Source organism: Neolamprologus multifasciatus, chromosome 8 (assembly GCF_963576455.1).
Source record: "Neolamprologus multifasciatus chromosome 8, fNeoMul1.2, whole genome shotgun sequence".
NCBI lineage: Eukaryota > Metazoa > Chordata > Actinopteri > Cichliformes > Cichlidae > Neolamprologus > Neolamprologus multifasciatus.
The window spans coordinates 9,846,037-9,871,624 of NC_140446.1; the positions used below are offsets into that span (position 1 = coordinate 9,846,037).

Here is a 25,588-nt window from a genome sequence, read left to right on the forward strand (position 1 = left end):
AATTCCTAACAAATCAGAAAGGGCTCTAAAACTTAAAAGGAACTGTTTACATGAAGAAGTCTCTGTGTTGTTGTTGTTGTTGTTATTATTATTATTATTATTATTGTTGTTGTTGTTGTTGTTGTTGTTGTTGTTGTTATTATTGTTATTGTTATTGTTTAAAAGGATGTTAAAGATTTACCTTCCAAGCTGTAGTAAAAGTAGAAGACTTCGGAGAAGATTTATGGCTGTATTGAAGAAAGATATGCAGATAGAATAGAATATAAGAATAGAAGATGGTTGATGTAACAGTGACATAGTGAGATGAAGGCAGATGATGCTGTGGCGATATCCGAAAGAAGAAGAAGATTCAATATATGATTATGTTTTGTATACTTGATGTAGACATCCATCCATCCATCCATTCCCTTTCGCTTATCCTTATCAGGCAGGCAGAGGCAGGGTACACCCTGGACAGGTCGCCAGTTTGTCGCACGGCTAAAACATTGATGTAGATATTATTATTATTTTATTTTGCTATCAAATGAGCTGGTATAGAATATTTGCATTGCTAAGTTAAAATAATTACTATTTTCTTTATGTTTGTTCAAAACAAATACATAAATAAATAAAGCTGCACAAATCTGCATAAATCAAAATAATAGTTAAAAAAAGCTTTATTTGTATAATAATAATACTAGCAATAATAACAATAATAAATTATACATGTGTGCATATATTTCTCTTGCTGTTAATTTTTTTTCTATTATACTTACCTCACAATAATGTACCTTTTGTTTCACAAGTCAGAGCTGGTGTATATAAGTATCTCTATCTATCTTAATCAAATGATATAAAATGGTCTAAATTTTAATAATGGTGCAAGCATATCAAATACAAGCTTCACATCTATTTTTTTGTCAGTGTAACAGGGAATATTACAGTGAGACATAACTAAGCTTTCTTAAACAAGAATTTTCCTCCCGGTTTTCATCATGTTTGACGATAATTTCTCATCTGCTTCCAGGAGAATCTAAACAGTATTTTGTAGGAAGAAGCAGTCTCCACTGTGGACTTAAATCACATATTACGCTCTATACTCCTGTTGCTTATGGATTTTTCTCTGCGTGTGTCCGCGCGCGCGCTTGTGACATCACTGATGGGATTGGCTGGAGCTGACTGGGGGGATGAGTCTCTTCTTCAGGCTACAGAGGGAGACGGAGAATAGAGTCAATGGCAGAGGGAAGAGTTTCCAGTTAGCAGGCACAGACCTCAGCGCAGGGCCACCTTAACTCAAAGCGAACCACGCCCCGGGGCAGGGGAGACGAGTTCCCCAAGTGCCCAAACTCCTGCGATGGAAGGAAGAATGGACTGTGAAGAGGAGTTCTTTTAGGCTTTCATGATTTAAGTTGTCAAAATGAAGTTCGGAAAGAGCATCTGCGTGCTTAACGTCGGGGGAACCCGGTACGCCTTCACCCGTGAGGTGATCAGGGATTTCCCTCTTCGACGCGTCAGCCGCCTGATTGCCTGCGCAAACGAGAAAGAGGTCCTCGAACTCTGCGATGACTATGATCGGGACCTGAATGAGTTTTTCTTCGACCGCCACGCTCAGGCTTTCGTGTTTATTATGTTGTACGTGCGCTCCGGCAAACTCCGATTTGTTCCCGGAGTGTGTGAGCTGTCCTTCTACACAGAGATGCTCTACTGGGGACTGGAGAGCGCGCACTTGGACTCCTGCTGCCAGAAACGCCTGGACGATAGGATGTCCGACATCGGACTGGACACACTCTCTGAGGGGGACATCGAAGATGAGCCCCAGAGCACAGGGGAGTCAGTGCAAGAGGCTGAGCTCACATGTCGCGCTAGGTGGCTCGAGAAAATGCGCAAGGCTTTTGAGGAGCCCAACTCTTCCCTTGTAGCGCAGCTTTTGGCTTCAGTGTCCGTGATCTTTGTTATCGTTTCTATGATCATGCTGTGCGCTAGCACCCTGCCGGATTGGGATACAGCCAAGAGAACTACTGTGGAGGAACACAGGTAGGCGATTGTCAAGGGTCAGTTAACTTGAAGGAATAGAAGCCCCCTCATGAAAAAGCTGCCAAATGTTTAGGCGCAATGTGTGCGGATATCCTACAACTGAGACTGTCTTGTGTAAAAGTGAGCTAAACAGATGAAATCGTGTCAAATATTTGATTTTGTCATTACAAGTAGCATAAATAAATAAATAAATATACCTCTTAACATTTGATCATGCATGAGTTCAAGGCAACGGCCAAAGTTATTGCGCACTAATATTAACCACGAGGTGGATGCATTGAGATGTTTTCTACCTCAGCTTTTTGAGTGTTTTCTAGGATGTTTGGTATAATAACATAAAAATAAGAATGACAGCGAAGCAAGCCTTTAAAACATCCATGTATTACATTGCCTGCAGGGGATTTGTTCTTGTGCTTTAGTGAATTGATGCCCCTGAAGTCAATATGCCAGCTGACAAGTTTCAGGCAGCACATTACACCTTAGGCTCCTCACATGACAACCGGACAGGCCCCCGAGGAAGCAAATCAATAGCCAATCCATAGCTTTCCCCTCTTATTTTTCCCACCCTACTCACAGTTAGTCTGAATATGTTTACTGTCCTGCTTAGTTTACACTGCATTGCGCACATGAAGGACAAACATCAGGTAATCATAGATTCATAATATTTGAGTGGGCAATGAGATAAAAGTAGAAGGTGTACTGAGGGGATTATATAATAGTGCAAGCAAACAAAGAAATTAGGCCACTTACAGGAATCATCATAAGTCAGAGTTTTGTTTCTTTAACTTAAGCATGTAGGCGCAAGGTGAAAACGTGTATCTCCATGTCTGCGTGATTTTGGCCTGTACTTTCCTGGAAGCCTGAGCTGGCCATTCTCTATATAAGGTTAGGCTATGCTCCCTCAGGCTGGACATAGTTTTGAGTTTTGGATCAGCTACAGTGGTTAAGTAATCAACTACAAGTGGCTTGTATACTCTGAGGTCAAAAGGATTCCAATTTAGTTTCATGTCATTAGATGATGCAGTTCTCTCAGTTTCTACATAATTTGGGTTGGTGTAACTATTCTGATAGCTGCTTTGCAGGTATTTTAGTCATTTCTGGGCTTCACTGCATTTATATCTAATGCAAGAATCATCATTCTCTAATTCATTTTGACTGGCCTTGCTCTGCTTGTCAGTGGGGTAATTGTGTGACCGTCTTTGACACAGTCTTTCTTTGAAGGGTTTAAACCCTCCCTCTGTGCAGTTTGCCGGAAATTTACTAGCCCGTGTATCTGTCCTGCTGTCTTTGTTTACTTGTGCCAGGCCTGAACCGTGACAGCTTTGTTCCTTATTTCCCATCATTTAACTCCCCTTGCTTTGCTTCCTCCTTCCTCACATTTACTGACTGCCAGGCAGTATTTCATATTTCATGCCATCCATATCTCACTGTACCTCCTCTGTCATTTCCTGTTTACAGTGTGTGCAACTAATCTTTCTTCTATCTTCTCTGTAGGATAGTGGAGGCAGTGTGTATTGGCTGGTTCACGGCAGAGTGCATAGTGCGCTTTCTGGTGGCTAAAGACAAGTGGGACTTCCTCCGCAGGCCACTCAACATCATCGACGTGATTGCCATTACCCCCTACTATGTCACTATGGCGATGGCCCGGGCAGGGATGCCGGGTGCTGGGCTCGGGGTTGCTGGAGTCATACTGCGAGTCCTGAGGATGATGAGAGTGTTCTGGCTCATGAAGCTGGCCAGACACTTCCTGGGACTGCAGACTCTAGGGCTGACTCTCAGGCGCTGCTACCGAGAGATGGTCATGTTGATGGTGTTTGTCTGCGTTGCCATGGCTATATACAGTGCCCTGGCCCAGCTACTGGAACACGGCTTGGATCTGGAGACCCAGAACAGTGATTATGCCAGCATCCCTGCTGCTGCCTGGTGGGTTATTATTTCAATGACAACAGTGGGTTACGGGGATGTGTACCCGGTAACAATCGGAGGACGGGTGCTTGGGGGAATGTGTGTAGTGAGCGGCATTGTGCTCCTGGCGCTGCCCATCACATTCATCTACCACAGTTTTGTTCAGTGCTACCATGAACTCAAACTGCGCTCTGCCAGATATGCACGCAACCTGTCGGCAGAAATGCTGCGATGAACATGTCATATCCTGCCTACCATCCTGCCGACAACAAACAGAAACTCTAACGACCAGAAGACCATCAAATGTTTGATGTGCCCTTTTTTCCTTCCAGATTTTATTTGTCCAGTCTAGATCCAGGTACAATAAATTTCCTAGAAAAACCCTTTAAACATTCATATATCAAACAGAAAAAAGAAGACTAAGAAAACATAACATTTAACAATTGTGAAATTCTGCAATATCTTCATGTGTTTCAGTTTATTTTGTTTTTGATGTTATTTTTATTTCCCCTTTGCATCAGGAAAACAAATTGTCATTATAAAAACAACTATCTGTGAACATTTAGTCAGTGCAAAATATATAAATGTCAGTGAATGACATTGGTAAATGGCATCTTGTTTACCAATAGAACAACATCAGTCAACAAGGCTGATACAGACAGCAAGGCAGATATATTGGAGTATACCTACCAAAAGAAAGGACAGAAAATAACATAAACCAGACATACAAAGATGGACTATACAAATATATTAACTTAATAGTAAAACAATAAATTAATGTGTTCTTATGTTTTCAATAATTTATTCTACTCTGAGTTGACAAAACAAGATATTTTCAAGTCAGTGAAAAAATAACACAGAGCTCATATTTAAAGGTACTAAGCTTATTTTAGTCAAACACAAAATGAAGCATAAATGCTGTTGTTTTAATTCCTTAATACTATTAGAATAGCTTTGCATGAATTATTGTTCAATAGGGCCTTGTGCAACCCCTCAGTTCACCCACTGTCTGAAATAAGCTGTTATAGCTTTCTCCCTTTAAAGGCACCCTCCCTTTAATCCAACTTTCTTCTGATTCGCTGTCCCTTGCAGACAGAAGCTCTGAAAGGCTGATGGCTGGGGCTTTTGCACTCATAGACAAAGCTGTGTGCTTGAGATGATCATGTTAAGTATATCTGCTGTTTTTGGTATCACACAGATCTAAGTGTGAGCATCAGAGCAGACTAAATTCTACTTGTACATATACACATACATATCACTATTTTTTAAACTTTGCCTTGTTTAATATGAGATTTCACCAGTGCAACATTATATATGACAGAACATAAGTAAAAGAATAAAATCTATTTTAAAACAGGTTTAGATCAAAGCTTCTAATACATGATGTAGAAGTTTTAAAAAGTGTGACTATAATCAAAATAATGCATTTAAAACACTACAAATAAAAATTATATCATGTATTTACTAAGTCACATTATGTAAAAAAAAAAAGAAAAAGAAAAAGAAAGTGCAGCCAATTGTAAATCATAGTATGTATCATTGAGATGAAGAAGATCAGGGTTAAAGCATTTCAATAGGTTGTAAAAAGAAAAAAAGTCTCTCATGTGGAACAATGCAGAGCACCAGCACCAAAGCTTACCTTCACAAAATGATCGATGTGTGGTTGGAAGGTAAGTTCAGAGTCAACCCACACACATAAATATTTCATTTTTTCCCCCTATTTTCTGAAGAGCTCCAGCATCATTATGGGTTAAAGGCAGCAAATTAGATTTAAGTTGATGTTCTGTCTCAGGCCAAAGAGCATAAAGCAGGTTTTTATTGAGCAGTAATTTGTTATCTGACAGCCAAGTTTGTAGGTTATTAAAGTCTGATCGCAGAGCCTTTTGTATGTGTAGAATAGAAGCTTTTGTTTTCATTGTCTTGAACCAACATGTTGTGCGACTCTCTTCTTAACTTCACCATTTAAACGTAACAATAGGAATACACAGATATTTATTTATTAAACGCAGACAGGTGCAGTCAATCCAGATCTGACAGCGGCTGCTGTTTACTCATATTCCCCTGGTTACAACACTGGCAGAGACGGCTGCGTCAAGTGCAACGTGTGTGTATGTTTGTGTTTGTTTGTCTGGCCATCAGCCTTTCACTTTGTCTAAGCTTTGCACACAGATGGTACAAGTTACACAAGATTGATGTGTGACCTAGATGCATCCTGTTAAACCTGTGAAATAAAGAGAAGGAGTGAACAGGGGACTGCAAAGTGGGGATGGAGGAGTTAAACAGAGGGCTTAGTTTGAGGGTCTGTGGGGGGGAGTTAAGCCGATGATAATGAAATATGGAGACAGGTCACCGAGGACTGCAAGGTGGCAGACAATAACACTGAGATAGATATGACAGGGCAGATGGAGTGTGAAAGTGAGCATAAAAGATTACGGGCAAAAATGTTGGAATGTGGTTCAAACCCGAGCACGAAGAATGAATAGATGCAGCGTGCATCGCTTCTCTGTTTGCCAGTGAATGTAAGGCATTTTGTATTTCTGTGTCTCCAAGGCAACATCATCCTCCAGCATGTCAATCATAATTGTGGTTGATTTGTGTGCACACAAATAGGCTACATCCACGCACACCTCCTGGCTGGCACGCAGCTTTTTTGTCCTACGATTATCTGGAATATCACAGCATCAGAGCGATTATTTAAAATTACCAAAAACAAACGTACAGGGGGGGAAAAAATCAAGTGTAGAGGGAAAAAAATAAAAAGAACAATGGAGGCTGTCAATGTCATGGTTCTGACATTCATGATTCAGACATGTTTGCGCGGTTTGCCAAGATGATACGATTTGTTGAAGAGACACATGATCCAAACAAACAAGTCAACACCTCTCCCACACAACAGTCTTTCTCTGCATCTCCTCTCCTCTTCCTCCTGTTGCCATCAACAATCCTCTTTTTACACACACGCATCAAAATCCTGCTCTTCTTCTTGCAAGGGAAATTTAAACAATGAGTCTGTTCACTGTGTCTTTGTACTGATAGTAGTCTACATATGTTAAATCCTCATATTCTGTGCAGCCCTGTATGTATTTAATGTGTACTGTAGACACCTCCGTATCCTCGTAGCTGCTATTGATGTGCTTTTTAAGTAGTTGCACAATTGAATTAAACACAATCAATATTTTATTACCTACCTTCCAATGCATTATTCATGTAGCATAGCTTTTTACCAGTGAAGTTTGGCCATGCCTGATTGAAACCATCAATCAAAACATTTTCATCAGTACACTCTGGAGTTGTAATTAATGTGATCAATGTACGAGCTTTTATAATAAAATTACTCTTTGCAAAATGCCTCTGACTGTCTAATAGCGTATTAGAAATCAGATTGAGCCAGAAAAATAGTCTGATCTCAGTGTCATGTTCTGAAAATTATCAGTCTCAATCATCAGCTCTCACAATATTCAAACTCGTGATATTCTTAATTAAATTAGCAGAACTAAAAATTGACCTCAGGATGTGATCAGTGAAGGTGCAATTTAGAAATATTCATGATCGCAATACCATTTAAACCCTTCTCCCATTACTTTGTGGAGGCAGTGGGAATGTAACGTTTAACCCGAGGAACACCTGAGCCTGTTGGCAAGGTCATTTAGTGCACTCATTGGATTCACACTGGAGCGAGCATTGCACCGCAGTCTGGTTCACAAAGTACTGCCATGAGGGTAAATTGACTAAACCAAAAAAAGCCATGCTAACGCACTGTTCTCAGCTCTCAAACCTTTTCAACATGTTGCACATCTGTCAATGAGCTCTGATAGCTGTGTTTACTCACTCAACTCTTTTATAGTGTCATAAGCACCTGAGGTAAAACAAAAAAAACCCATAAAAACAAAATACATGCAGGCTCAAAAAAACAAGTATCCATTTTTTAGTGGTTCTTCCGATAAATTGACCAAACTGTTGTTTTTTTTCTAAAGATTCAGGGTGCTATAAAAAAACAGCAGTCACATGTTCATACAGTACTTTATTTATGTCACACCTGCAGCCAATTTAGAACCGACAATTAACCTAACACGCATGTGGGAGGAAGCCAGAGGACTTGGAAGAACATGCAAACTCAAAATCAATGCCCCAGTAGACCAGAGAATCTTGAAACCCCGAAATTTCTTGCCCTGAGGTGAAAGTGCCAACTAATGCACCATCACGCTGCCTGTTTTTACTGATAGAGCTGGTGTTTATTAATTTAATTGTGGCCAAAATTTTGTTTCTCCTCATTTTGTTTTTATAACCCCTTATTCTTGCCATTAACTACTGAGATCGCTGAAGCAAGCCGCTCTGTGGTGCTGTATTAAAGCACAGCTGTTCATTTTGCTAAATTCTAATTGGCACACTCTGAGAAGCTCACAAGAGTGCTGCTGATGTTTAGTAGGCACACCTGTTCAACTGCTTGTTAACACAAATATCTAATCAGCCAATCACATGGCAGCAACCCAGTGCATTTAGGCATGTAGATATGGTCAAGATGACCTGCTGAAGTTTAAACCGAGCACCAGAATTTAGAGGAAAGGTGTTTTAAGTGAGTTTGAATGTGGCATGGGAAGGCAACAGCAGTTCAGATAACTGCTTATTATTACTTGATAAATCTGTAGGAACTGTGCGATGCATATCATGTCAATATGGACCAAAATGTCTAAAGAATGTTTCCAACACTGTATTGAATCTATGCCACAAAAAATTAAGATAGTTGTGAAGGCAAAAGGTGGACTTACAATTATAAGTCACAACTGGTGCTAACAGGATTAAAGGTCAACAGAGAATAAGACCCACATACAGACACCTGAGGCAGAGCTAATATAGGAGAAGTAAAGGTTGAAGCAGGCTAGGGTCCAAAACCAGAAAGGGCAATCCAACCAGACAAACTAAAATGGGAATTCACAGGCAGGCATCCAATGTCCAATAAATAGACAAAAGGTCAAAATGCAAGCAGGCAGAACCTGGGAACCAAGCCGCACTTGGCAGCGTTTGGCTGCTGACACTGAAAAGAAAGAAACTTTGAAGTGTAAAAAGACAAATTCTGCTTTCATCCAAAGTAAGACGGCAAACTCAGGAATCTTCTTCAGGGACAATTTTAATTGCAATAACAGCAGAAACTAGTACAAATGTCGACTTGCAAACAAAAACCATAATGTTATGTGACCTTCATGCATGCAGGTGCTCTATACACCTCTGGAAACCATTAAATAGGGCCCGTGTGTCACTTTGTTATAATGGGCCACTTTGTTATAATGGGCCTTCCTGTGTTCTAAGCTACAAAAACAGCTCCCGGAAGAACGAATTAAAAAATATGACACAGAAGACAAAGCACACACAAATGAAGCCGGTGGGGTGAATATATTATGTAACTGCAAGGCTTTTAGGGAGTTACATACACATGAAGCTATGTTACAACTAGTACCACTTTTCTACAATAGTTTTGTCCTGAACAATTGCACAACCACCGATAAGAACTGCAATTCTCTTAAAAGAATGATCAACAATTAAAAAATATTCAAGGCCTTTTTTTAACAATTACATAAGAAGGCTTGTTATAAATGCATCCTTATGGTGTACTTCTTTATAGCAGGCCATTTGAATAATGTGTGAGCTGAAAATGTTCTATTTTAGAGTTATTTCCAACAACACTTTATGCCTTTAGACCTTGATGACACCAGAGGAAAAATTCTCAAATCGCCAAAGTTACTGAACTTCATTATGATGGCAGTGTGAGTGCTTAATAAATATAAAATGATCAGACATTTTTGAGTTATTTCACTCAAAACCACAAAAATTTTGACCTGCTGGTGGCACAGAAGAAATATTTTGGGACTCATAGGTTTCATTCTCTGGGGACTATTCATGTCACTTAATTTGTTTGTTTGTTTGTTTGTTTGTTTTAACACATTTTTGCTACTTGAACATTCAGAAATTGTAGATTTGTAGAAAATGTAGGGTTTTATTTTTTATTTTTTAGGAGATCAGTGATTCTCAGCTATTTCAAACTCAAATTAATCGAAAACTTGAATTAATCACGAGTGTAACTATCCAAAGTATATTGCCAAGGCTACCCTAACTGTGTGACTGAAAGAGCCTTTTGATACAAGGGAGAATCCAGCAGACTTATCAATGTGTGTTTCTGATAGTTAGAGATTTTAAAATACATCACATATCGAGCAGCCAGTTAAAAAGTCCAATGATCAGAGACACCCTGCCAACAGAAATTAAAAACAAAAACATTATGACTTTAAAACGTTTAATGGCAAAGAAGAATTATCACTAAATAAAGGCACCACTATGGTGGTTGGTTGTATTTTGGTGCCTGTTAATTCCTATTTTATTTTGTAATTCCCAGGCTCTTTACAATTCTGACTTCCTTTCCTTGTTTTTGTAATTATTTACCCGCCCTTATTACATTTGTTTAATCAGTCACACCCGTGTTCAGTCAGCTAATCTCAAACCCGTCCTGTTTTTCACTTTCCACACTGAATAATAATAATTTGAACCCAAATATGGGGTATATATAACCAAATCCGTGACTCTAGCAGTGTTTATGTATTGCCATTCCCATTTAACACTTTTCACTGTATTATTGTGACATTTGTCTCTATTAAATAAGATCTCTCACAAAACAAATGAACTTCAAAGAAGTTCAGTGTTTGAGTTAATACTTGACTCAGTTTAGCTTTTCACCAAACTCTTTATTTATGTGTGTGTGTGTGTGTGTGTGTGTGTGTGTAAAGCTGATTCGGATGATTTTTATTCTGTCATATTATTTTAGTTTATTTTGAAAAGCATGACAGAAGTTTAAAGAGTTTATTATCAGAAAAGGTATTTAATAATTTTATTATTCTATCTGAAGTTTGAATCAGTATGTCGAAATAGAAATTGAGATTGGCTCCCACCCCCCTTTCGCGTACTATTTTCATTTCTTTTTTCCCGTTGTTTTGAACTCCTGGTGACATTTTGTTGTCCACACTTTGCATTTAACTGTCCGCGTACGCTTCCGGTTGCCCTCCGTTTTGGTTCGACTTTTAAACAGGCAGTGTTGGGTCAGCTAACTGTTGCGTCACTTTCCCTCGAAGGTCCCAACAGGAAGGTCCTTACCGGTGGATTTCTTTAGTACATAACACCTCGTCCCGGTCCTCCTTCAGAAGAAAAATGTACTACAAGTTCAGTGGTTTTACCCAGAAACTAACGGGCTCTGCTCCTGCAACCGCCTACAACCCTCAGGTGAGTGCCGGAAGCGGGATGGCTGTACGAGAGCGTGTGGATAACCGCCGGGGTTGACCTTGATGTAGCACCGGGCTGTAGTAACGAGGGCTTAAAGCTCAGCTGGAGAGGTTTAGAGTCGGTGAAGTCAAACATATGCCCGCTTTAAAGCCTAAACACCAGTTTCCTACTTGATCACACGATAGATAGATGCGTAGTCTTGATCTGGATTTCATTTTAAAGGTCTTGGAAGCTCCTTAGACAGATATCAAAAAGGTTGTGGCCTTTCTTTTCCATTTCTTTGCACAATGTAATTCGATTTTCCCCCTCCTCACGTCCTTATCACGGAACCTTTATTTAACCTTTAGCCTGAACGATCATTTCCAATCTGTGGATCTGGCCTCGGTGTGACTCTACAGGCAATTTCGAAATTGAATGGCCTCGGTGGCAGGTGTGCTTGATGTGACCTTTATTATGGCTTCCCCGTGGGTCCCTTACACTGTGGTGGTGCTCTGATAGGGGGTTAAATTACCTCGAAGCTCCTTTGTGTCTCTATTTAAAAGTCATGTCTTCGTTTGCGTTTGTTAGGAGAAAATTGAGCTTTAATTTAAATATGTACTTACTGAAAAGCTTGTTTACCTCCAGTCCACCGGTGTGTTATTATCCCTCTCACCATCACAGGTGCTTGTAAAACTTGGTGTAGTTTTACATGTTCAGAAAAGAGCTTAAAATCTTATTTTACCTCCTTCACTATATCCATGAATCCTTTGTGTTATTCCCCTCTGATAGCTTGACAGCTCCACCTTCAACATCCTTGGTCCAATACACATCTCCAAACCACTTCAGCCTTGCCTCTCCAACTTTCTCCAAACCTGAGCATTTCTAATCCCGTCCATGCTGGTCACAACCAGTGAATATCTTAGTATTTCCAGCACTGCCCCCTGTCTTTTTGTCAGTGCCACAGTCTCCAACCCCTACATCACAGAAGGTCGCACTACAATCTCGTAGACCTTCCCTTTTCACTCTTGCTGCCTGTCTTTCTGTCCCGATACTCCTCTCCACCCACTCTTCCCTGCCTGCAGCCTCTTCTGTTTCTTTGAATGCTTGACCCCATGTGTTTAAACTCATCTGCCACCACCTCCTCTGCTTACATGTTTACTGTTACTGGGGATTTATGCTTCAGTGGGAAATTCACACCCTAACCTACAACATACTCCGACGTGCACGTCTGCTACTTTTTTCTTTTATTTTTGATTCAGTTTTTTAATTTATCAAGACAATAGCAATCATTATCTCACCATAGGGAGTAATAATTATAAGAGGCTGGGATCTGATATAAAACACTGGTACAGGATCACTTGGTAATTAACACATAATTAACCGGCACAAGCTTAAATGCTGGCAGTGACACTGACCACTCGTGTGGGCTATGTTTTTTTTTTTTTTGTTTGTTTTTTTTTGTGGTTGTTTTTTTTTTTTTTTTTTTTTTTCGCCTGTCCCATTTGGTTCTTTAGCTGTCAGAATTGTTGTCTGAAGACCAACAAGGATACCCAATGGATTTATTTTGCCAAATGGATCATCATGGCATTGCCGTATTGGTCCATTTGATCGACCTTCGTTTTTATTATTTATTTTATTTTCAGTTGTTACAGACGGGACAGACATGAGTGAGGGATAGGAAAGGGAGAAAGAAAGAGGAAGGAAAAGAAAAACAGAAGGGGAGAGGGACAGTGAGAAAAGGGGGGAAGAAAAAATATCTCCGGGATCACCTGTTGAGAGAAAAAGAATAGAAAACAAGCAAAAAAAACAAAACAAAGCAATATACTATACACAACACCATCGCATTAATCTAGCTAAGTGTAAACAGCAGTAAATACTAAATATTGAATGTTGTTGTGCAGCACGCAGGACAGACAGCGCACAATGTGCTTTGAAGTAGCAGCCAAGAAAGGTGTGATTTAAGTCTACGAACAGTGAACACCCGTGTGCATACCTGTGTGGATCGGCGCGCTTGCATTCAAATGGTTTCCCCATGTAATGGTCTGCTAGAGGATGTAGAGAGCCATAGCCCTGTCCCCCAGGGCATGAAGCAGGCATGGAGGAGATCCAGGCCCCAGACATCCAGAGGCCCCAGAGTGCAAGAGCCCAAGGAGGACCACCGGAGGGGCATCCGTGCCACCTTCATGGGAAGGGCTGAGGATCCCCAGACGAGGGGTCACCCAGTAGCCACCGGGCAGAAGCTAGAGGGGGCTGCACCGGCGTGCCCGCCGGCTCCGCCGGCAGCCAGCTGTGCCCGAGTGAACCGAGCCGCAGGCACAGAGGCCGGAGGCCCAAGGGCCCTCCGCGCCCCGGAAGAGGCCTGACCGAGCAGCAGGCGCCAGGCCCCGCCAAGTAGCCACCGGGAGTGAGCTGGCACATGACCTGAGCGCCCAGCCCCGGACACCAAGAACCAACAATGCACCGACCCCTGAGGGCATCAGTCACCGGCAGGGAGTGTGGTGAGGGGAGATAGGCCTCCACACTTTGGAGGGCCTGGGAGTTCCCAGAGAGGTGGAGTCTAAGACCCGACCTGACATATAGACACAGACAAACAGGCACACACAGACACAGACATGCATTCCCACCCTCATGCACACATATACAAACACTCAGCACTCACCCAACGTAGGAATAAACGTAAATGGACATGTACACACAATCACACTCCCCAAACATACTCTATACCCCGGGTCCAGGTATCCTCGCCCCCAGAGGTGGAAACGGCACCCAGACCCAAGAGATGTTACCCTTCCCTCCGGGGTGGAGGCAAGCAGACCGCCCCAGGCTCCGCAGCAGCAGGGAGGCCAATCGGACAGCCAGCATCTCTTCCCAGCCCCCCCGCCCCGATGGCTAGCAGAGAACGGGGGTGTGTTAAGACCCCATACCTCCCTCCTCCCGCTCAAATGTAGTGTTGCTGCGTGTTGCTCTAAAGTGTATTTAAAACAAGGGAGAGCATGGTGCTGCTGCCAGAGAGCAGCAGGTGTTAGCACGGCCCCTCCCGAGAACCCTCAATGTCTACATGGATTTAAAATTGAGAGGTGGGCACCGGCGCCAGAGGTAGGTTTGAATACACAGACCGTCTACTGGACGCCGTTAACGTGCCCACTCTCAAGGCCCTATATATATATATATATATATATATATATATATATATATATATATATATATATATATATATATATATATATATATATATATATATATATATATATATATATATATATATATATATATATATATATATATACATATATATATATATATATATATATATATATATATATACATATATGTGTGTGTGTGTGTGTGTGTTATGAGAGTGTAAGTAATGTGGATGTCTAAGTTGTGAGATAAAATTGAGGCACAGGTGGCCAGAAGAGGACAGAGGGGGGGGGAATGTCTCCCCTGCACCCTGGTGACACACCCGCACCCCAAAGCCCTACCTGGGTGGGTGGGTGGGGTGGAGCGGGAAGAGGGAGACAGCCGGGGATGGGGAGGAAAAGAAGGGAGGGGAGGGTGTCCCTCCCTAGGGCCAGCTCCCCCGCTGACCCCAATAGGCACCCCCGTCCTCTGGTATCCACCAAGGCAAGGGAGCCCAGGCCCATCCAGACCGGGGCCTACGGCAGCAGCACCGCCAAGCCCCACAGGACCCGGGGCAGTGTGGGCTATGTTTTACAATGCAGAAGTCTAAATTGGGGTTACACTTATCTCCCTCTTATCACACACACACGTCCTCCCTATAAATTCAGCTTTTGCATCCCAGTGACCATTCAAATGAATTTTAATTTAGATGATGCTTAAAAATAACCCAGCAATATAGGAAATAGTTAGTTTCAAAACAAATACCACACAGAGTTTGCTAAATTACAACAAGAAAGTACATTCACGCAAAGCTCCATTTGGCCATCCCAGCATGCCACCTATTATGTGCCAGCAAGGGCACCGAACCCTGCAGAGCGCAGGCAGCATACGAGGCGTCAGATACAACACTCGCTTTCCATGAGCTGATATTCAACAGCAGCAGGTGGTAGAGATTTTCTGATGAACTTTAATTTCATCTTTTTACAGCTTAATTGTATTTGCAGACACCAAATATTACAGTGGCTTTTCCATTTTCATACAGCCAAATGTGCTATTAAAAAAATATGTTTGCCAGTGTTTTTACACCCAGTATTCACACGCAGGCACAGTTGTGCTGGTGATGGGTGTTTCTATTATGTCCCACCGATTTGTGAGGCTAAATAATAAAAACACATCTGTTAAATAATGCACATCGTATGCTATGTCCAAAAATGACATTACAGCTGAATCAACACCTTTCAAGCACAGAGTATTACAGCCTTCAGTCTGGAGTGTGCTCATAAAAGTGCTTTCACTTTTTATTGCATCAGTATTAATAAGCCTGTACACTTCTTGAGTTTACTTTAAATTACTTCTGTAGTAAATTACTTCTGCTTTGTTCATATGGATCAAATGCACACTTACAACTAAAAGTCATTTTCATTCTAGGTTAATCTCAAGGGTTTTTCCTTTCTAAGAAAAGGAGTGTCTGCACCTGAAACGCAATTTATGGTTCAGTGTGGGTGGCGCGTTCGCAGTCTGTCTGCCTGCAGCAGATTCTGTTGTCAGATGGAGACGGTGTAAAGTGTGTGTGTGTGTGTGTGTGTGTGTGTGTGTGTGTGTGTGTGTGTGTGTGTCACTGTTGTTATCAGACAACCAGCCGCAGAGAGGAGCAAAGTTAAAACATAAAAAAGAGCTGAAGTGAAACGCTGTTAAAAACAGTCAAGTGTCCACAGCAGCCGCTGTCTGTGCTCTTTATTATGTATAAGTTAAGTCATAGAACTTTTCTTTTTAGTGGTTCTCCTAATGGCAAATAAGCAGGTCTGTGGTGCGTTGAAACGCCCCTCCCCTGTGTGTACACAGACTGATACAAATCAAATCAAATCAAAAGCCACATACAGCAGTATACACTGGCTTATTCTTCAAATCTGGACCAAAAGTAAATTGCCTTCACTTCTAGCAAAAGCTTAACTTCCTCTTTCACTGTTAAAATCAAATCAAAATGTTTTTTATTTAGCTAATTTGAGCCAAATTGATTTCTGTTTTCAATTACAAAAGAAAGAGGTGGTTAAAACAATAACAATCCACTTAAAGATCAAACGGTTCTTCACAGAAAAACAAAAATCCATCTCATATTCTCTAGATCTCTGTTTTTCTTGGCTAACCTGGGAACACTTCAATAACTCCGGGATGTGCTTCGAATTAGTTCAGCAGTGATGATTAAAATTTTAAAGGGCAACGAGTCAGTTTTGCTTTCAGTCTCGTCCATTTTGTTTCTTTCAAACGACTGCAAACCGTAGTGAGCATAGGGTTGATTATCGTTTTATCAGGTAGAAAGCCTTCCTAATCCCTTATCAAACCTTTGTCAGTGTGTTGTTCGACCCGATGAAGCGAAGCCACACATTTAATTGAAGGTGTTCCTCTATGTTCATTCTGTTTGTCTGGTGGTGGTGTTTCTAGCACTCTTTCTTTATCCAGATACCTGTAGTGTCAGAAGATTGGTGAATACAAAATAGTTGGAGATTACTTAAAGATTTCTAAGGAGCTTATTGGTTGTTTCTTACTAAATCCAGGATTTTTATATACTTTATTTAATTGTACACTGGAGAAGTCACTTGTTACAGCAGCACAAGACACATGAAGCAAAAGTAAACTCGAGATCTATTAGGGGAAAAAAAAGATGCCAAAAATGTCCTTTTTCTAGTCAAATCTTAGCCTTTACTAATGAGAAAACTCTAAACTAGAATAACTCAAACAGAAAAAGGTTTAGACTACTTAATGTTGTAATAAACAAGCCCGAAAATGTCATATAACATTTAAAGTCTGTCAGCATAGCAGTGTAAAGATTGATCGACAGCATAAAAACGTGAATTGTGGAGTACAGATCCCTCTGTTAGAGATGTGTTGACAGCAGTATAAAAGTTTCCCTCCACACGAATCATAAATAAACTAAATCATGTTTAAACACAGCAACAAGTGTTCAAGAACATTTTGGCTCCACTGCGTTTCCCTGCTTTTTATGTTTACGGAGTCTTAATTTCCCAGCCTCTTATTTTGTTTAGCAAATGTTAACATTTAAAATTTTAAATTCATGTGGCTTGCACAAATGCTTAGTGATATGTACTATTTCTAAAACAAAACTGATGACAAGTATTTGTACTTCTGTTAATCCCTTAAGCGTTGTACTAAGGCATTGTGATATAACCGGTATATGAAGTATATGTATTTCTGGTATAATCCATAAACATGACTTCCTGCTGTGAACACATTTAGTAATGACCTCTGTTTAAAAGTTAAAGTAAAAATAATCATCTTTCACTGCCTCTGCATTTTTATATGTCAGATTTAATTTACCCACTCCTACACCATCTGCCTCCACACACTCTTAACAAGCTAATGGGTGTCCCACTAACTTTGAACAACCAAGAGAAGCTTCTTCCAAATGAGAGGATACTGAGGTGTATTTTTTAAAATATATATGTGCACAGCAATGTTCCTGTGGTTTATTTATTTACAGTGTGTACTGTCTGGAAAAATAGGATAGCTTGAGGTTTAATCTCAAAATTCTTAGACGCAGTTTTGAAATGTGAGTGCGTGAAACACTCGACCTTTACACTGGTCGCTGTTTATAGCAGGGTATTTTCTTTTTCCTGCTCTAGGTCGATGCGATGTTGCTGACAGTTGATAACTTAATATGGTCATCTGAGGTAAACGGCTCTGATTGTTTTCAGAGGGCAGCTGATTTAAAGATAAGGAGAAAAGAGTCAAATAGATTATTTTAGTTCAAGTCAGATAAACATGTGGGCTGGGGGTCAGTCCAAAGTGTCCCCTTTGACCCCCAGAATAGCTGGAAAGTGATGACATGCACAGTATTTCTAGGTTTTGTTTTCTTTCCACTGTGATCTGTAAATTATAGCAAACGTGAAAGGATAATTGAGTGACATCTCAGGTTATTCATATTCTTTTTTGCATATTGATTGCTCTTTAAATAAGAAAGATAATTGAATAGTTACACTTTGTTTATAAAAAGTGAGGTAAAAGGTGTGAGCTTCCAGGTTCAGCGTTTTTAAAATCTTGGCTAATCAGACGTTTTTATGCAGTTTTTTGCTTTAGCTTCATTTTTTTTAATCTCGGGGTTTAGATCGAGGATGGTTTTGAAGCTACTTTCTTTTATGAGACAGTTTATAATCTCCAGGTACAAAATATCCATAAATGATGAGGCTGTTGTTATTTGAAGATATAACAATGAACTGTTTTATACAGAAACAAGCGTAAATGCCTTTTGTTTATAACGCTGAACTACTGCTGGAAATGATCTGTATTAATCTAAAGGGGCACTTAAAGCGTCTCACATGAGGAGATACAATTTGCAGAATGAAATCAATCATGTACTCATTTAATCGGCTGTATTTATGTAGAAGCACTCTGTTCAGTCAAGTGTCTACAAAAGACTGTGGACTATTTTTAATTAATATACAGAAGATCGATATGAAGAGGTGTCCTGGTTTATTGTTGTTAATATTAAAAGACATCCCAGTGTGTCATTACAGTCTTGTAGCTAGCCAGTCCCCTAATATTAACAGTTCAGAAAACCTTCTGATTTATATTAAGTTAGTTTCTTCTACATTAAGCTGTGTTCAAATGCCATTTAACATTCATGCTAGCTGGGCCAAACCTGTAAAAAATGTATTAATAAGTAAAAAAATAACAATAAATAAGCTTTTGCAGGATGCAAAGACGCTAATGTCTTGAGACTGTAGGTTCAGAGATTTGATCGAAGAGGGCTGGACTGCATCAAACTGGAGGAAACAAGATTGTTCTCTCACATAACAAATAAAATTGCCTCTGGTGCCTGATGATGCTGAGGTTGGCTGATTGCCTCTCATCCCTTTCTCTCCCTGGTGATTTCCTTTTAATTTATTTATTTGTCTATTTTTTTTTTTCTTTTACATTATGTTCTTGTTTTGTTTTTTTGTTGAAGTCTGCCAAGGTCTCGTACCCTCAGGATTGGATTGGGTGGTGGGGAAGTAGAGAGGGTTATATAAGGGGTAAATGTTAAAAATGAAGTTTCTGTTTAAAATCTTAGTTGATAGATAGATAGATAGGCAGGAGAGAGGATGTTACATTCACTCTGACACTTTCATTAGATTTTCATTTCGTGCATTATTGTGACCAGCATGTTGTTTCTCTTTATCTTTTCAGGGACTGAGAGCCGGTTTGCCAGCTGAGTCTCCAACCATGATCTTTGCTACACCCACAAAGGTGGTGTCAGAAGCAGGGGCCACAGCGGAGTACATGGGAGCAAACAAGGTTCCCGACCTCCAGAAATTATTCCAGGTAACGCAGAGCTCAGACTGAATAAGGCACCAGTTTGACCAAGAAGCAGCGACGGTTCACGACCTGCTAGCTTCATCAGTCGAAGCAGTGAAGGCTGATTAGTAGAAGTTGATAAGTGGTATTTATTTCACAATTCTTAATGGCCCTTTGCCACTTCCAACCCCACCACCAGCAGTAGCAACCACACAAGTTGCATTAATAGGAATAAGAGAGGCGAACTCTGAACAGAGCAATCAGTCAAATAAGTGGAAATCACAGTATTGGCTGCTGAACATGTTTTCTCTTTTAGATTAATTAACGAAATTGTTTAAGAGCGATACTAGTACAAAAGAGAAGAATAAAAAAATAAATCACCTTTCAAAGGAAGCTGATTAAATATTGATTGGAACTAAAACAACCATTTTAATTAAAACTTTAAATATATTATTTTTGCAGTCAAAAGTCTTCAGGGGTGAATTTTCAAAGTTTGTACAAAAATACATTCAGTTAACTTGATATTTTAAGCTAGTATCAGACTACACAGTGTGTGTGTGTGTGTGTGTGTGTGTGTGTGTATATATATATATATATATATATATATATATATATATATATATATATATATAAGTTTGTATGTCATATTAGAGTCTCAAAGAACACGTTTCACAACAATCAAACATGAAAAATGTAATTGGGATGTAAACTCTCATTGTCTTCAGGAAAAGGATGTAAATGGCTAATGGCGAAGGAACCAACAGATCACAGTGGCCATCTTGTTACTTAGTTTATAAGCTCCACCTAACTACACCATCAGCATCAGGCCTTCTTTATATTTGTACATGGCTAAAATAGCTGTGCTCATTTTGATCAAACTCACAGAGGCAATAAATCCAAGTCTAACAGGCTTGTCTTTCAGATGCAGCTCCATTTTCCATCAGTGGCACGCATGATAAAATCAAATGTCAGGCTGCGATGGTGGCTGTAGCTCAGGAGGAAGAGCAGGTCGATTGATATTTGATATACATCTCCTCTGTCCAAAGTGTCCTCAAATCTCAGATTGCAACTGTGTTACAGTAATGCATAAAATAAAGTGCAGTATGGATGATTGGTTTAACGGGGCTTACAGTGTAAAGCGCTTTGAGTGCTCAACAAGCATAGAAAAGTGCTATTTAAATACCAGTCCATCTGCAGTTCACCATCCATTTCTGTTCCCAACCCAAAGCACCCAAACCCGATGCACTGCATTGTCCGGGCTGGACCGTGATTGAGGTCATGTGTTTGCAATTACATGCAATCTGTTTGCGATACTGCAGTGATGAACTGCAATCAATTTCCAATCTTCTGCTGTTTGCATGCACAGACATTCACATTAAGTATTTATATACGGAGTCCAGACCGAATCTTATAGACTTAAAACAGAAATTCCTTCACAAATGGTGTCAAGAGTCAAGTCCTCTATCGCTAATAGATGCATTAGACAAGCTGCGTTCATCAGAGCAGGCGGATTCTGACTCGCTGGCAGTCTTTATAAATTAGCAGTGTTTTTTTGCAAACCTTTGCCAATCTGTCTGTGAGTAATTGCAGTCAGACTGCAACTATTTGGAGACAGGCTGCCTGTAACCAGGTGACCTGTACCTTGCAGTGGAGAGTTTCTCTGAACTACCTGAGTCATTGGGAGGTTATGTACTACTTTTACTCTGATGTAATTGAGTCATGTGACTGTAAAGATGATGACGGCGCTCTGTATTTGCTGCGATTAACATCATAAATTAATTTGGATTTTCTTTTTTTCTTGCCCCTCCCTGTTTCCTCTTATTTCAGACGTCAGACGGTACCCCCGTTCATTTGAAGCGCGGTTATCCCGACAGGCTACTGTACCGCACCACTATGGCTCTCACTATAGGAGGTGTTGCCTACTGTCTGGTGGCGCTCTACATCGCAGCCCAGCCCAACAGAAAGTGACCAACACAACTGCCATCTTCCTTTCGCTGCTCCTGTTAACTACCATTCACAGCATTCATTTATCGGCCCTCGCTATACCAACTCTTGGGACTCTTTTCAGATGATCTTCATCAAGCCACTGAAAACTATTTTAATGTCTTTCTTCTTTGAAAGAAAAAAAGATGTCTGATTTAATAAAATTTCAGGAAGAAAGAAGTTAAAAGATGCTATACTTGAAGTCTTTTTTTTTTTTTTTCCATTAATCCTATATCAGCTGGTGTCTCACTGGAACATAAAGCCATCTATAGGCTAACAGGTCCGTCTTCTCTTTCAGAGAAAAAGCAAAGCTCTTTCTTGCAGCTTTCAAATGGCTTGCCGTAGTGCGGCGATGTATGTGCGAGAGCGAGTGAGCACGATGGAGACACCCTGTGTGGAGCATAGCTGCTGCTCATTTGGCTTAAGTTCTGTCTCATACAGAATTTGTATGTGTGGGCCCTGGTGTGATGTCAGATGCTCCTCGCCAGCTCATCTGACAATCATCTCAGTGTCTGCCTTTTCTCTCTTGTCTTGATGTGTAGCGTATGTCTGGTTTTCTTTTACAGATACTTTTATTCAAGTTTTCAGAATCAAAGAGAGGAAAAGGTCTGATTTTTGACAGTAATGTGACATGCCATCTTATGGCCCACCTCTGTTTTATCGCAGTTTCTTTCTTTACTCTGGTTATCATATGTTGATCTGACAAAAAAACAATTTGCTGCTTGGGTACTGAAGTTATTTCCTTAGTATATCTCCCATTACCAGCCTAAACACTTACCTAAGAATCTTAAAAAGAAAGGTCCCCTAACTCAAGGAATGAAACATTTTGTTTACATATAACTTGGCAAATACCCAATTTTAAGTTGTCCTTAGATACTTTATTAGCAGCCTGTTGCAAAAACACATTTATTCCCATGTCTTTAGTTGAATCCAGCATAAAATGGTGTGCTTGCATCAATGAGTTAAGAGGGCTGTGAGCTGAAAAGAAATATCCGATTATATCTCAGCCTGGTGTGCAGTGTGTCATTAAAAAAAAGAAGAAGAAGCTGAACAAGTGGAGGTCAAGACCCTAAAAAATTGAAGAAGGAAAAAATCCTGCAAAGATGTGACACAGGACCTGAGAAATGTACCTGGTCCATCTACTGTTCACTGAATCCTTGTCTGAAATGGTGTTAAGGATGAAAAATGTGGAGAAAAGGCTGAGACATGCCAAATTACACAGGAACTGAACTGAAACTCAGTGATAGCAGCTCTTATGGAGTGATAAATCCATTTGACATTTTTGGTTCAAATTATCAGTATGAATAGAGGAGGCCAGTAAAGGGTTAAAACGGCAACTATTTCCCACTTTACTAGCAAAAACGTGAATAAAACAATGGGTGGCTCAGGACTTTTGCACAGTACTGTATTTTAAAAATATTGGGGATTTTTTTAAAAAATGTGAAAAAAAAAAAAAAGCAGAACTAGCATGATCATCTCTGGATGGCAGCATAGAAGCCCCACCCATCTATTATTCAAACCTTGTGTTTACAAAGGACAGCCAATCAGAAGAAAGCTGCCTTAAACTGAGAAAGAAGGTTTGTTTCAGACAGGATGAACTGAAGGGCTGCATCAAGTATACGAAAAATGAGGATTATTTTGTATTGTAACTCATGAAAGGCTATTCTACCAGAGCCTGCATATTTGTTTCCTTTTAAACAATCAAAAATGTGTCTACTACAGTGCTTCCGTAAATGTATTGGATTTCTGTACAGGTGTGCACACACAAGCTGGTTAATTATCCCAAACACCAGAACGAGAGGAAATGAGTTGTCACTGATGGTGCTGGTAGTGCCAGATGGTTTGAGTTTCTCTGAAACTACCAATCTCCCAGGATTTGCTGGCATGGGTTTTACTTCTTTTTTTTTGTTAAATGCTGTCCCTTGATGACCAATTGGAGCTGACAGAAAGTAGACGCTAACTTTGGTGAGCAGAAAAGCATCCCAGAATGAAAAATGTCTTCAGCAGCAGAAGGCCGTGCTGGGCTCCCCTCCTGTCGGCCGCAAAGACAAATGTGAGGCTGCAGTGGGCACAGGCTCACCAAAACTGGTCAGCTGAAGACTGGGAAAATGTAGTCTGGTCCGACGAAGCTCAACTTCTGCTGAGAAACACAGATGGTGAGGCCAGAATTTTGCACTGGCTGTATGAATCCACAGACCCAACCTGCCTCATGTCAACAGTTTAAACTAGCTGTGGTGTGGGGAAAGTTTTCTTGGCACGGATTAAGCCTCTTGATATGAATCGAACTGACTATTCCTCCTTACTGTCTGCACCCCTTTTATGGCTAAAATGTTTCTAATGGCTGCTTGAAGCGTGGTAACCAAAGCATTAGACATCTCAGAGAAATGATGTGGTAAAGTGAAGCAATATCTCATCTTAATCCGTGCCACCAAGAAGTGAAGCAGCTCGAATTGCAATGGAAGTCACAGTGTGTTCCTAATAAGGTGCTCAGTTACTGTGCATATAAGATTTTATATACAGATCCTATTTTGCTCTTGAGATGAATACAGTTTTTCCATTATATTTTTTTATAATTGAAGTTGCAGTTCAGTAGTTTTTAGGAGTGTTTGTCTGTGATGGCTTTTCCCACTGGCAGGCAAAAGCAATTTAAAGTTTATCGAAGCTTATTTCTCTAGCAGTCTTTGTCATTGTGAATAAGATCAAGAAATAAAATCAAGCCAAAAATCTGGGGAAAAATCCTCCATCCTTTTGGATTCCAGCAGACTTTTGCTTCTTGTTTCCGAAAACCAATATCATTTGGCATTATTAGCCTGTCTGTTTTTATATATTTTATACCAAATGAAAATTTCCAGCAGAATTATATTCCTTTCCAGTCTCAGTGATGTAATCCCTGATCTTGAGACATCAGAGGAAGTCTTTCTCTTCCAAGAATGTAAGTGCAGTGAAAGTGTTTAAAAACCACAAGCCATTATCATCTGCTATAGTGCAGTAAGCTGTTATGACTTGATGTGCCTTTTCCCTCTGATTGTGTAGCAAGAGTTGGGGTTCACATTATGCTTGTGAGGCTGAACTCCCACAGCTTGTAGCCTCCTCCAGATTTTTTTTCCTCTGCTTTTAAAGAAAACGTGGCTATTTCGGCCCAGAGCAGAATGACAACCAGGTCCTCACCAGACATCAACGAGCTGAGTGATCAAGGCCACCTGACCTCAGTCTGTTCAGTTTTTGTGGTTTGTCACTGCCGAAGAGAAAAGCAGAATCAGATTGAAGTGAATATATCTGATATCTAGACCATCGCCAAAAATAACGGGATACCAAGTGTAAGCTAATGTCTGATTGCAACTAGTGATTAAAGGAGACTTAATTGGCTCATTTCCAGCTTCAAATTTTTAATTTTTGGACCCAGCAGCTTTGCATAATTTACAGCATTAAATGTGCTTTAGTGCAGGTCCTCAGTTCATGCTCTGCTCTTTTCCTTTTAACGCCACCTTCACTTTAAGCCAAATTCCTTCTGGCAGGCAGCTCCTCACAAACAGCTTTTAACAGTTCTCGCTGACCTCATCAAGAGCCAAGGACTTAAAAAAATATTCTGGAACTGCATTTATAGCCAATAAAAGTCTGACTTTTTAGCTCCCATGCACTTGTACATGAGCTCTTTTTGTTTTGTTTTATACCTCGCCCATGTTTAATATGAGCACCCAGTATTGTAACAGTATATATAAAGGGCTTGACAAATTTATTAGACCAGCACTCAATGTAGGGTTGTGTAGTGGTCTAATATTGTGTAAATACATCATCATCATGTACACAGGAGCATTAATTTAATAGTAAATTAAAAAAATGTATGTTTCTTTGAGGTTTAAGTTACCAGAATGCACAAGCTCTTTAATCAGAATGCAGAATGTCAAATATAGTTATTGTTGTTTTTCATGAGTTTTAAAATTCACTGTCTGGTAAAAAAGTAGAAATAAAATAGTGAAGCATGTTATTATTTTAGTGATTAAGATGCCAAATTACAGTTATTTACTTGCAATCCTGG

At 40.2% G+C, this 25,588-nt stretch overlaps 2 protein-coding genes across 2 annotated transcripts; both read left to right on the top strand.

Annotated features, from left to right (window-relative positions):
* Positions 1–1,055: 1,055 nt before the first annotated feature.
* Positions 1,056–4,841, top strand: kcng3 (potassium voltage-gated channel, subfamily G, member 3). Its single transcript, XM_085170930.1, has 2 exons — positions 1,056–2,013; positions 3,508–4,841. Exons 1-2 carry the CDS (start codon positions 1,397–1,399, stop codon positions 4,151–4,153), a joined length of 1,263 nt encoding a protein of 420 aa, XP_085027056.1. The 5' UTR covers positions 1,056–1,396; the 3' UTR covers positions 4,154–4,841.
* A 6,164-nt stretch (positions 4,842–11,005) lies between these two features.
* Positions 11,006–21,739, top strand: cox7a2l (cytochrome c oxidase subunit 7A2 like). Its single transcript, XM_085170935.1, has 3 exons — positions 11,006–11,181; positions 19,462–19,596; positions 21,397–21,739. The coding sequence occupies exons 1-3, from the start codon at positions 11,110–11,112 to the stop codon at positions 21,535–21,537; spliced, it is 348 nt and encodes a 115-aa protein (XP_085027061.1). The 5' UTR covers positions 11,006–11,109; the 3' UTR covers positions 21,538–21,739.
* Positions 21,740–25,588: the final 3,849 nt, after the last annotated feature.

Excerpts from the sequence above, each read along its gene's own strand:
- kcng3 (XM_085170930.1), top strand. The coding sequence starts at position 1,397 with ATGAAGTTCGGAAAGAGCATCTGCGTGCTTAACGTCGGGGGAACCCGG. Across the intron at positions 2,014-3,507 it reads ACTACTGTGGAGGAACACAG|GATAGTGGAGGCAGTGTGTA; the intron begins GTAGGCGATTGT and ends TCTTCTCTGTAG.
- cox7a2l (XM_085170935.1), top strand. The coding sequence starts at position 11,110 with ATGTACTACAAGTTCAGTGGTTTTACCCAGAAACTAACGGGCTCTGCT. Across the intron at positions 11,182-19,461 it reads CAACCGCCTACAACCCTCAG|GGACTGAGAGCCGGTTTGCC; the intron begins GTGAGTGCCGGA and ends TTATCTTTTCAG. Across the intron at positions 19,597-21,396 it reads ACCTCCAGAAATTATTCCAG|ACGTCAGACGGTACCCCCGT; the intron begins GTAACGCAGAGC and ends CTCTTATTTCAG.